This window comes from Camelina sativa, chromosome 14 (assembly GCF_000633955.1).
Source record: "Camelina sativa cultivar DH55 chromosome 14, Cs, whole genome shotgun sequence".
Classification (NCBI taxonomy): domain Eukaryota; kingdom Viridiplantae; phylum Streptophyta; class Magnoliopsida; order Brassicales; family Brassicaceae; genus Camelina; species Camelina sativa.
The window spans coordinates 22,571,252-22,584,165 of record NC_025698.1 but is presented as its reverse complement, the minus strand read 5'-3'; the positions used below and the strand labels follow the sequence as shown (position 1 = coordinate 22,584,165).

At 32.4% G+C, this 12,914-nt stretch overlaps 3 protein-coding genes across 3 annotated transcripts in view; 1 reads left to right on the top strand and 2 right to left on the bottom strand.

Moving 5' to 3' along the window:
- Positions 1-840, bottom strand: part of LOC104742193 — a 2,776-nt gene extending 1,936 nt beyond the window's left edge. The window contains exon 1 of the mRNA XM_019235355.1: positions 455-840. Within this exon, the coding sequence (XP_019090900.1) occupies positions 455-759 (305 nt within the window). The 5' untranslated portion in view covers positions 760-840. The remainder of the gene's footprint in view (positions 1-454) is intronic.
- On the top strand, positions 7,473-9,044 carry LOC104742192. Its single transcript, XM_010463163.1, has 5 exons — positions 7,473-7,847; positions 7,931-8,058; positions 8,144-8,256; positions 8,378-8,563; positions 8,777-9,044. Exons 1-5 carry the CDS (start codon positions 7,522-7,524, stop codon positions 8,804-8,806), a joined length of 783 nt encoding a protein of 260 aa, XP_010461465.1. The 5' UTR covers positions 7,473-7,521; the 3' UTR covers positions 8,807-9,044.
- LOC104742191 (pre-mRNA-processing protein 40A-like) overlaps positions 9,322-12,914 on the bottom strand; it is a 9,793-nt gene continuing 6,200 nt past the window's right edge. The window contains exons 17-28 of the mRNA XM_010463162.2: positions 12,486-12,566; positions 12,311-12,400; positions 12,190-12,243; positions 11,991-12,107; positions 11,812-11,910; positions 11,665-11,712; positions 10,879-10,971; positions 10,442-10,549; positions 10,303-10,367; positions 10,104-10,206; positions 9,708-10,019; positions 9,322-9,613 (exon numbers count right to left, since the gene is read on the bottom strand). Coding sequence (XP_010461464.1) covers positions 9,476-9,613; positions 9,708-10,019; positions 10,104-10,206; positions 10,303-10,367; positions 10,442-10,549; positions 10,879-10,971; positions 11,665-11,712; positions 11,812-11,910; positions 11,991-12,107; positions 12,190-12,243; positions 12,311-12,400; positions 12,486-12,566 — 1,308 coding nt within the window. The 3' untranslated portion in view covers positions 9,322-9,475. The remainder of the gene's footprint in view (positions 9,614-9,707; positions 10,020-10,103; positions 10,207-10,302; positions 10,368-10,441; positions 10,550-10,878; positions 10,972-11,664; positions 11,713-11,811; positions 11,911-11,990; positions 12,108-12,189; positions 12,244-12,310; positions 12,401-12,485; positions 12,567-12,914) is intronic.

Sequence of the window (12,914 nt, the reverse complement as noted above, 5' to 3'; positions counted from 1 at the left end):
TACAAAAAAAACGTATGAGAGAATGCAAAGTGTTCTTCTTCCAAGAGATAGATATGAAAGCTAACATCCTAGTTGCATTCTCCAAACATATGTTAATTGACAAATAGAGATTCACTACATACATCTAACCGTTGTTCATACATCTCCATCACATCCACACACACACACATTATAGAATCCGAGGACATGGATTTCAAGAAAAGTTATGTATAAGGTTTCAACGATGGTGTACACTACTACACAGAAAAATCTAAACCATCTCCAAAAACAAGCAGAGTGTGTTAGCTAGCTATGAATTGAAGCATATAGTTTTCTATGAGTTGATCTGAATCCTAATCAATCAGAACAAATTCATACACTATAGACAATTAGACAAACATAAACGATCAAGAAGCTCAATTCGAATCACACATAAATGGATTAAAAAACGCAGCGGAGAGGAGAAGAATGAGACCTGCCGATCCAGAAGGAGAAGGAAGCTGCGAGAACTTTGGCAGAGAAAACACAGAGAAGAGCAGGGAGGAATCCAAAGAGCATAGAAGCACCAGCTTCAAAGAAGACGGCGTGAGGGAGGCATAGAGCTAAGGTTACGGTGTGGACCGCTACATACGTCGGAATCGCCCAAATCCCGAGCCGATCGGACCATTCCTTCAGCGTTTCCAACGCTGCTTCTTTGTTCCATCCGTACTGAGTGGTGCCTTGTCTCACGACTATTGCAATTATCGCCACCGTGGCTGCGATCACCAACCATTTCTTCATCACGGAGCTCAGGGATCGGAAGAGAAAGAGAGCGTGAACGGACTCGATTTTGTTTTGTTGCCTGTGATTAAAAAAAGGGTAAATTGCTAAATAAAACCTTTCAATGTTTTGCAAAATATATCCTTTAATCTAAAACATTGCAAAGAAGACGTTAGACTATTCAACTCACCAGAAAACTCCTCAATATTAATGGGGAAAAATGTCAAAAAATCATCAATTTATCAAAAATGATAAAATTATTACTGATGGTAACAAAACATCATTTTAGTGGTATTTATGAAAAATTTTCTATTAAATACTTTAATTATTATTAATTTTCCAAATAAATTATGAATTGACTCTAATTTTCATAAATTTGAGAAAATGAGAAAGACAAAGACTTTATAATTTGCTCAAAACATACGTACCATAAATATTGTAAAACTGAAGGCATGATTGGTGACAATAGAAAAACGTATTTGAAAAGGAAAAAAAGTAAAAACCGCTTTTGCTTACCAATCAGCAAAATCTAATCATGCATTTTCTAAAAAAAGAAAAAAAAATTGTGGATTTTAAGTTAGTAATTTGTACTGGACCGCTTTCTCACAGCTTATTATCCAGCGGATTCGGACAAAACCGCAGTGATCAATGGATAAAAAACTTTTTTTACATTTTTTTGGGAAACTGAATTGATATTAGTATATATATTGGGTTAGAAGATGACTTGAGGAAAGTCAGAAGCTATACAAGCACCACAAGACTAAACTAGTCTGTACCTATGGGGACCCATCGGACTAAACGTGGTCTTTACAAAAAAAGAGCTCATACACAGAGGAGAGAACTCTCTCATCACATATAAAACTTTTTTTTACATATTTTTGTGTGTTTTTTTTTTTTAATTTAACTAAATTTGCTGTATATAGGTGAGATCTATATTTCCAAAAAAATACATACAAAAGTAAAATAAAATAATTTTTAACCTATTTTTTCATAGATTAATAATTTAATGTATGTATACCTATAGCTAATAAAATATGATTAAATTTTTGTAGAATTTCAACCTATCTATTAAAAACATGTTTTTCTATATTTTGGAAATGTTTATTAATTAATACAAAGTGGTAATGTGGTTTAATGTTTATTAATCTATATTCTTTGAACAAAAATATATATTACAAGAATATGTTATGTATTTAAATAAGTAAACATAATTGTATAAAACCTAATAACTCTAATAAAAATTTCTTATAGATTATTTATATTACAAGAATATGTTATGTATTTTATTACAAGATCACCTTCATATTTGTTTCCTGGTTATGGGCTTTTTCCTCTCCTTCGTGAAAGTGAGGATAGAGTTGGATGATGATGTTTTCACAGTTCTGTGTTCGAAAATCTTTGCTCTGCCTATGATTATTCTCTTTGGATATGGATATTGTTTTTCTGGAACCAAAATTACAGATATGGTCTGGTGGCTTTGGAAGCAGTTAATTATACACGGAGGGAACAAAAGAAATCAATGGTTTCTACATCAACACAATGATTTGTTACCGAAGTCGTATGAAGTAACTACAAAAGCCTTTCAATTCTGGCCATTGAAGAAGAAGAAGAACATCAACAAAGAAATCGATTTTATGAATTTATCATGGGCGATATTTACAACTGATATATTGTCATCGCCTAGTGTGGGAGATGCAAATGTTTGTTTGTGTGGTTAGCGATGTAACGGATGGATCGTAACCCTTTGATTTTCAAAAAAAGTGTTGGTGCTACACAAAAGAGAAGATAACCCAACAAGAAGATCATAATGAACAGACGATGAAGAAAAATAACAGATGTATTAATCTGTTCATGTGTAAAGCTTATCTATATGAATTATCGTGTTTTTTTATTTTTTCGTTTATATTGTTCTATTTATGTATTGGTTGTATGGTTAGTAGAGGTTCAACTTGTATGCTTATTGGTATGTTTGTATTAACGTTTTCAATTAAATGAAGAATGAAGGTGTTAAAAAAAAAAAAAGACATCAGTCACAAAACTTGATTTTTTTTTGCGTTTTTCCAAAAAAAAAAATTGCGGATTGTCCCATGAATAATAATGTGGACCGCTTTTCAGAATAACAATGGTCTTTAACCAGCGGTTTTTGGACCGCACCTACTATAACTATTATTTTATAGCATTTTTATACCTTCATAAAAAAAAGCAAATTAACAAAGAAAAAAATATATAACTATTTTTTCTCTTACTAACTCACCGTTCAATTATTTTTTTATTACTCTTGTGTTTTTTAATAACATTTTCATAATAGTTTTGTTTAATATATTTTCAAATAATTTAATACAAAAATACACTTTCTAAATAATCTAATAGATATTAAAGTATAAAGACTAATTTAAATGCTTAATAAATTCAGTTTCAATGGAAGCATGTTAACACTAGGTTTCACCATATATTTTGATAGGATTTTATTGTGTTTTATTTTATTATGATTGTATTTTTTTAATTCATTTAGCAATATGTATTTTCATAATAATTTAGGTATCTAAATTTCATAATTGTATAAAAATGTTTCTTCAATAATAATTTATATCTATACTAATTATTAATATATTTTCTAACATTTTTATTAATGGCTCTATGCATCGGTATTTTTTTTTTACCATTCAAGTTTTTAATTGTGAACTGGAAATTTTTACCAATCAAATTTTAATTTAAAATAAAATTTGGTATTTAAAATTCATAAATCAACACTTTATTTATTAATGAAAATGAAAATAAAATAATATAAACTTCGTACCGCAAATTGTTTTTCACCAATCAAACATTATTTTGTACCGCTTATTTCGGAATAACCGCACTTGTCCCGCAAATACATTTGTCCTGCACGTGCCGCAGTTGAACCGTACCGCACTATCAAATTCAAGGATGTGATTGGAGAACACCTAAAAGCAGAATTCAATGCGTTTTTTTGAAAACCGCATCCATAACACCAATCAGTAATTTTTTTATGATTTGCGTTTTATGCAAAAAAAAAAAAGACAAACATGTGCGGATTTTGATACTTTTGGGTAATAGTCTTGGACTGCATTTCCAAACAATAAGACCATTTGACCAGCGGTTTTCCAAAAAACGCCAGTATATTTTTTTTTAGATTTTTATTATAATAATAATTAGATATTATTTTATCCATATAATACAAATGCAAAAAAAAAAAAAATAACTTCTCTCTTTTCTCTCTCTCATTTAATTTATTTTTAGAATACATTAAAAAAACCCTTTGTCATCTTCTCTTTAAGAATTTAATAAAATTCAAAAGTAATATATAGTAGTAAGTTTAGTAGTATATATGCACATCTAACCATTAATAAATCCAGTTTTTTCAATTAACAAATAAATTTATTTTTGAACATTATATGCTTTAATTTTAATTTTAATAATTTTTCTATTTAAAGTTTAGTAATGATATATTACAATTGTTTGTTCAATAACACTTAACTTTTTAATTTTAACTATATTTAAAATATTTATTTATTAATTAAAACAAATGAAAATATATAATTATACTAATTAATAGTAAATAATATGAAATCCGCACCGCAAATAAATTTTCACCAATCAAACATTATTTCGTATAGTTTATTTTCCATAAACCGCACTTTTACCGCAAATATATTTATCTCGCACGCACCGCAGTTAAACCGTACTGCACTATCAAATCATCTATTCCGCACTACCAAATCCGCGATTACTATTCAGATCATTTATCCCGCACTACTAAATCCGTTGTTACCATTCGGACCCTAAAGAGTGACATTGACAAATGAATAATTAATGGAGTAGTAGAGATAGCGCGTGAAATCCATAATAGTTCACTCTCTCACCTTCTTCACACTTTCTTTTGGATTTCACGCGCTAGTTCACTCTCTCACTTCTTCACAATTTCTTTTTGATTTCATGCGCTATCTCTACTACTCTATTAATTACTCATTTGTCAATGTTGCTTTCTCACCTTCATTCAAACCACTCTCTCACCTTTATTATTCCACTTTTTCACACGATTTTTTTTTTTTCTATCTCACCTGTTGAGGCTGTGATTGGCAACCACTAGATGCGAATTTCAAATCACAAGTTTTCTTACAATTTGTGTTTTTTTCCTAAAAGAAAAGAACACAGATGCGGTTTTGTCCAAAGGATATAGCCTTGTCCCGCTTTTTCAAAGAGATGCACCATTTACCCTACGGTTTCCAAGAAAATACGCCCATGTGTATAATTTTTAGATTTTTATTATAATAATTATTATATATCTTTTTATCTATATGATACATATGCAAATAAAAAATGAAAAATAACTTCTCTGTTTTCTCTCTTCTATTCAAGTAATTTTTAGAATGCATTAAAAAAATCATTTTTAATAATAGATAGTAGTAATTTTAGTAATATATATGCATATATAACCAGTTTTACTAATGACAAATGTATTTCTTTTTGCAACTTTTAATATAATAACAAATGGATTTATATTTAAATAAAATTTGGTATTTAAAATTTACAAATTAATTTTTTTATTTATTAATACAAAAATGAAAATATAAAATTATACTTGTTATTAATAAAATAATATGAATTCCGTACCGCAAATTATTTTTCACCAATCAAATATTGTTTTATACCGCTTATTTTGGAGTAACCGCACTTATTCCACAAATACATTTGTCCCGCACGTACCATAGTTGAACCGTACCGCACTATCAAATTATGGGTCCGAATGGTAACAGTGGATTTGGTTGTGCGGGACAAGCGGTATAGTGCGGTACGGTTGAACTGCGGTACGTGCGGGATAAATATATTTGCGGAACAAGTGCGGTTACTGCAAAATTAAACGGTATAAAATAATGTTTGATTGGTGAAAAACTATTTGCGGTGCGGATTTCTTATTATTTTATAAATAACTATTATAATTATATATTATAAATAGACATTATAAGTAAATATATTATATATTAAATTATTTTCTTTATTGTTAATGAAATAGTAATTTTGTATATTATTTATAAAATTTAAAAACCAAATTATTTTAAATTAATTATGTGAATTTTTGTTAATTAAAATAGTGAAGAAATACATTGTTTTAAAAATAAATTCATTCTATAGAAAACTCGAATTTCTTTTTCAACATTTTAAATCTAGTTAAAACAGATATTATACTTTTTGATGATATAATTTTTTTCTTCTTAAATCTATTTTTCATATTTGAAGTGATTATTGTATAAAATAAATAGCTAAAATAAATTAAAGTTTTATACATCTTGTGCAGTTGTGCGCTATTTGAAAACCATTAGATAAATGGTTGCTGGACATAAAAAAAACGGTCCAGTTGTTAATTTCTTCTCTTCAAAAACGCAAAGTAGGTTTTGTTTTACTTTTCCCAAAAACGCAAATTATTGAACATGTATACGAATGGTGACATAAAGCTTTTTTTTTAAAAAAAAAATCTTCAAATACGCACTTGAATGTGCTTCCATTCACACCCTATTTGTCCCGCGACAAACGATTTAATAGTGCGGTGCGGATTAACTGCAGTACATGCGGGACAAATGTATTTGCGGGACTAGTGAGGTTAATGCAAAATAAGCGGTATAAAATAATATTTGATTGGTGAAAAATTATTTGTGTTGCAGATTTTATATTATTTTAATAATAATTAGTATAATTATATATTTTCATTTGTTTGGTATAAAGAAATAAATATCTTTATTCATATACAAACCTTAAATACCTACAAGATAGTAAAATACATATTATAGATAAAATATAAGCAAATATATTATCAATTTAAATCAGTTATTGATTATTATTTTTAATGTAATAACATTTTCATCTATTATATATGAACTACAAAAACCAAAATTTAATTTGAATTAATCAAGTAAATTTTATGTATAAAAACCATAATTTATTTTAATTTTTGTTTATTTTAATGATCATTATGATAATTAAGTAGCATTTACAATAATACTATTTACTTTATCATTATTAACATTCAATTTTTATTGAAATTTAAGCCACATGTTATAAAATTATTTGTTAATATAGAAACTGAGTTTATAATCATTTATATTTATCATAATAATTTAAAATCTATTTTTAACATATGTATTCTTTGTGTTAATATAAATAAAATGTTATATAATAGTGTTTAAATTTTTTTACATATTAGTGAGAGAGTGAGAAGTACAGAGAGTCAGAGACTAGAGAGGAAAGATAAAAAACAAAAAATTCTTTTGTTTTTGATTTTTTATTTTTGTATAAGATATATATTATTTATATTGAAAAGAAAATAAAAAACTGTACTGTTTGATGTAGTTTCAAAAACCGCTAGGTAATGGCTATGGATTCTTGTAAAAGCGGTCCACCTTATAATCTATTGGACAAAAACTACAAAACCTTTTTTTTTCTTCTGAAAAACGCTAATTTGTCTTAAAAACCTTGATTGGTGATTGTAGTACGTTTTTGACAAAAAAATATCGAATACTGTTTTTTCATAGTCTCCATTCGCTGCTGAGTATTAAATAAGTAAAAAAATAGTTTTATGTATTTTTCTGCATAAATAAATAAATATCATGAAAGTAAAAAAAAAATTAGTTGGTATATTTTTGTGAATTTTTTTAAATGTTGATTTTTTTTTAAAATTGTTTTATTGAAAAGAAAAGTTGAGATAAATATATATATATGGTTGTCGGACGATTTGGCTTTCCCTTCCCCACAAAGGCATAGAAGAAGAGAATGTTAGTTCTTCGCACTCCCGCCGGACCTGTCTCTGCCGTCAGATTCATCACCAAATCCAATCCTTCTGCTTTCTCTTCTTCCGATTCATGGCTCGTCCCCGCTCCCAACACTCGCCGGCGAAAACGCGTCGTCCTCGCTGTCTCTAACCCCGACGGAAGCGTCAAGTCCAAACCCACTACTACTACTACTACCTCAGCTTCTCAAATCCCTTCTTCAGGAGATGAAACAGTTTTCGTGGGTCAGGAGAATGTTCCTTTAGAGGGTGTGATTCAATTCGATAAGCCATCATCTTCCACTTCATCCTCTAAGTTCACCAAATGGGGGTAATAAAAACTCTTACTTTACTTTTGGGATTGGTTTGCTTTTTGTTTTTGTTATCTCAATTTGTGTGTAATTTTATCTTCAGACGTGTGGCGTTACTTGCTGGTGGAGATGTATTGGCTCTGCTTATCTTCTCTGCAATTGGGAGATTTAGCCATGGTTTCCCTGTTTTTTCCATTGACACTCTCCACACAGCTGACCCTTTTATTGCTGGTATTGGTTCTTTATCACCTACTCTTTATCATTTTTGCGTTTCAGAAGCTTTGTTCCTAATAAAAATGGAAACTTTGTGTGGCAGGGTGGTTTCTGAGTGCGTATTTCTTGGGAGGGTATGCGGAGGAAGGGAGAGGGAAGAAGGGTCGGTCTAAAGCCGTGGTTGCAGCTGCGAAATCGTGGATTGTCGGAGCTCCGGTAAGGCTACATTAACCAATGTGAAAAAGCACCAATGTTGCTAGTGATAGTGTTTGACATGTACCTTTTAGGGATGTTAGCGTCTCTGTTAATTAATGAAAGGTTGTTGCTTTCATTGCAGCTTGGAATAGTCATTAGGTCAGCTTCATCGGGTCACATCCCGGCTTCGAGCTTTGTGTTGGTGACGATGGGAAGTACTGCTGTTTTACTTATTGGGTGGAGAGCACTGTTATTCAGTGTGCTTCCTACAGAGTCCAAGAAGAAAGATGATACGTATCGGAAGGGTAGCGCATTCGAACTATTTGAGGTATGTGAAGGCATTCTCTATTTCCTAACGTTGGCATTATCCTGTAGGTGCTTGTATGTTGTGATTATATATAGTAAGACAAAGCGAGATGTTGGTCTTTTTGTAGAAATTGTTTGTTAGTAGTACAAAGCTGGAACCTTACATCTGTTCTATATTTAGCATGTCAGTTCAAAGGTGATCTAATGATGTGTGATTTCATTTATGTTGTTGCAGTTGCTTACTTCATTGATAAGACGGTGGTGAAGGTGACTAGGTGAGCATCCTTAAACGTGTGAGTGGATGGAGGTTGAGATTCAACATGCACAAAATTGTAGATGTACTTTGGCAGAGTCGCCAAGAGATCATAAATAGATCAGTGTTGAAATATTTCAGGACCAACTGTAATAATATTGATATAGTTGCGCCCAGTAGAGGAGAAAACAACGATGAGAGATAAGTTATCTCAAGTCATATGTTTTAAGTTGAAGATGTTGGTTAGCTAGTGTTCGAAGACCTCATTGCAGGCCAACTATTTTTGGATGGTTGGATTCCAAACTAGAAATATCTTGCGTACAAAGGCATTGACCTTTCATGCGACTGGCAAGAACTGGGATTTGATAAAATTTGAAATAGGTGAACACTCAATTTAACCAAGTTACTAATAGAGAGTTCCATTTGACCAATTAACCAAGTTACTAAAAGAGAGGACGTACCGAAGTAGAAATCAGTCTATTTTAGCGTGTGTTTTTTTTTTTTCCATTGACGGTAATAATTAAAGATTTTGGTATATATCCAATTAATAGAGAAATGAAAAGAAAGTATACGTACCCTTACAAAGTGTGAAGATGAATCAAGAAAGAAAGCACATTGAGATGTATAAAGGTTTCAGATGAAGCAAAAATGTAAGAAAAACCTCTTACCACTTGTCAGCGGTTAATGTCGGATTTCGCCATCCTCCCCAACCTCTCCATCCTCTAGCTCGTCATAACCACTTCGACGACCACCCTCCCTTTGTTCTTTCATCTGTCTTTTATGCCGGTTTTCACTATCAGATTCAGGCGAGTTTGCGTGCTAGCAAGAAACCATAACCCTCTTAGTTTTGAATCTTAATACCACCAAACAAATTTCAAGCTTAGCTGACTCAGAATTGAAGTCTAGGGAGTACCTTTCTTGATTTTTTTCTATCATTACCATGTTTACGGGAGGATTTCTTTGACTCTTCTCTGTCATCTCTATCAGAACTGACATCTTCATCAGAATTGTGATGCCGTCTCCTATGTTTTCGGTCTCGATCTTTTCCCTTTCTTTTCTCCTCTTTGTGACCTTCGCTCGCTTCTACAGCAGTCTCACCATCTGATTCTTCCCTTTTACTCCTCTCTTTTCCCCTCTCTTTTTCACGTTCCCTTTCCTTTTCCCTTCTCTCCTTATCCTTGTCTTTCCGCTTCTCCTTCTCATCCCTTTCCTTCTCTTTTCTAACCTGAAAAGAAAAGAGACAATAAAGTCTTAGAGACCCGTTTTTACATTAAAGAGAAAAAAAATTCCTGGCACGACAAATCAATACCTTTTCCTCATCACGCTTACGCTCCTTTTCCTTTGCCTTTTCTTGTAAACTCGTTATGTATTCCTCAAATAACCCTCTGCTAACACTTTCATCTCCAATCGATCTGCAGATATTCGAAATGAGACATTAAGAAGGTAGAACTACAACCTTTTGTTTTAATTACGGTGAAGCATCCAATACAAAGCTATAAACTATTTACCTGTACTCTTGACTTTCTTCAATCAGTGGTTTGGTATCTTCCCAATTTGAAGCTGCGGTTATTTCCTAAACCAATAACACTATGTTTAACGTCCCAGAGAATCCAGTCAGAAAAGAAAGTCACCACGGGTAAGATATACCTTGAGAGTGCGCAACAGATTGGTAAATTCTTCAGCCATACGGTGAAGCTTTCTGGCCTCTTTTTCTTCTTTTTCCTTCATTCTCTCAACCAAATCATCATATATAAGCTGATAAACAGGAGAAAAAAAATTAGAGCATATATCAACTGAACTTTGAAAGAATATCATCATCTCTGCTGTACTCAAGACAATATGTCAATCAGAATTTTATCCAGAGCATTAGTCAAAACATATTTATGCAACTCTCATCAAAAATGAATCTAAAAGCAGGTGAAAAATAACTCATTGCAGGTGTCGGATGGGTTAAAGCATGCCAGGAACAACAATTTAAGCTATAGAAACAGAAGTTTGAACCAGTAGCTTATATATTTATTCCAAACAGTAACTGTTGATTAATTTATCTAATGACACATGTATTTTCACAAATAAGCCCGTACCTTTAAATTTATGTCTGATACTGGTTGAGGACTGAGATCTTCTGAAATAGCAGATTTAAAATCTTCAAACAGCCAAGAGGAGACCATGGAAATCTGGTGGTAGACAAAGGGATTAGTAAAATGGTCGGTATAGTAATAAGCAGAAATGCAAGCTATCCGTTGACTTGCCTTCCTTGACTTCATAGCTTCCTTTACGCGACTCTTATCCTCATGATACTGTCAATCAAAACACAAATGGTTGGATTATCACAACACAACTATCAGATTCACTCAAATCTACCCTTAGAGAAATATAATTTATCTAGTCCGAATTACCTGTTTCTCTAACTCTTCTGTGACATCTTCGAACAAGTCTTTCGGAGTTGAGCCAGACGTATTAGATGCAACAGCTTGGTATTGGGGCAACTCCTTTAACTGTACATAAAATAACTGAGTGAAAGAATCCAATATAAAATATAATTTGTCCAAAAAAGGGATCTAAACTGGTGAGACACCTCAATGCAATAATCCAACCAGTACGTCTTGGCTGTAAGGATGCCAGCAGCAACATGTTCTTCCAATAGTGTACGAAATGCATCACGGTTTTTTCTCTCGGCCCGCCTTACATGTTCCTAGCTCCACAAGAAAACGAAACCATGAGCATTGGAGTTTTAAGAGGAAAAGTTAGGTTACAACTCTGAACATTGACCTTACTTTCTCTACTTTCTTCAGCTCCTCTTCTTCCTNGGGATTAGTAAAATGGTCGGTATAGTAATAAGCAGAAATGCAAGCTATCCGTTGACTTGCCTTCCTTGACTTCATAGCTTCCTTTACGCGACTCTTATCCTCATGATACTGTCAATCAAAACACAAATGGTTGGATTATCACAACACAACTATCAGATTCACTCAAATCTACCCTTAGAGAAATATAATTTATCTAGTCCGAATTACCTGTTTCTCTAACTCTTCTGTGACATCTTCGAACAAGTCTTTCGGAGTTGAGCCAGACGTATTAGATGCAACAGCTTGGTATTGGGGCAACTCCTTTAACTGTACATAAAATAACTGAGTGAAAGAATCCAATATAAAATATAATTTGTCCAAAAAAGGGATCTAAACTGGTGAGACACCTCAATGCAATAATCCAACCAGTACGTCTTGGCTGTAAGGATGCCAGCAGCAACATGTTCTTCCAATAGTGTACGAAATGCATCACGGTTTTTTCTCTCGGCCCGCCTTACATGTTCCTAGCTCCACAAGAAAACGAAACCATGAGCATTGGAGTTTTAAGAGGAAAAGTTAGGTTACAACTCTGAACATTGACCTTACTTTCTCTACTTTCTTCAGCTCCTCTTCTTCCTTCTCTAGTTCAAGAATGTATTCCTGGAATAACAAACATTAGAAACAAATTCTAATGTGGCATCCTGAACTACTTGATGAAGTAACTTACCTCAAAACCAATCAGGCGATCTATCTTTTCAAGACAGAATCTTTCATCATCCTCCAGTCTATCTTGAACTTTGCGCCATTGTGTACCAGCCTTAAAACAAGTATTATAAAAGGCATTATGGCGAGGTCTACGAAAAAAAGGTTTGCAGGAATAAGATTCACAAACAATGATGTACTTTGATAAAGTCACAGGTTTCAAGAAACTTCCGATACTCTGCCATATGTTGCCGATGCTCCTCCTGTGCCTTATTTCTTTCCTGCACATTAACGGATTCATGATGTCAATTAAAATAATGAACTTTCCCCTTCTACAAAGCAAAACATTGTATTCTCAATAGATGCTTCAAAAACCATCATGCCGGTGCACCAGATAAATTCTCAGCGACAATCTAAGCACCCACACAAATTATTGTGTATTTTAAGACATGCCTCTTGTATCATACGAAGCGAGAAAACCGTTTGAACCGTAATAACCAAAAAACAAAGTTCTCTGGTCCAACACCTTCATGTGCATAGGCATGCCATGTTTTGCTTAGCAGCACAAAGTATCATACGAAACAACAAACAGCCAAATCTACACATGAAAACGAAAAGCCCCAAAAAAG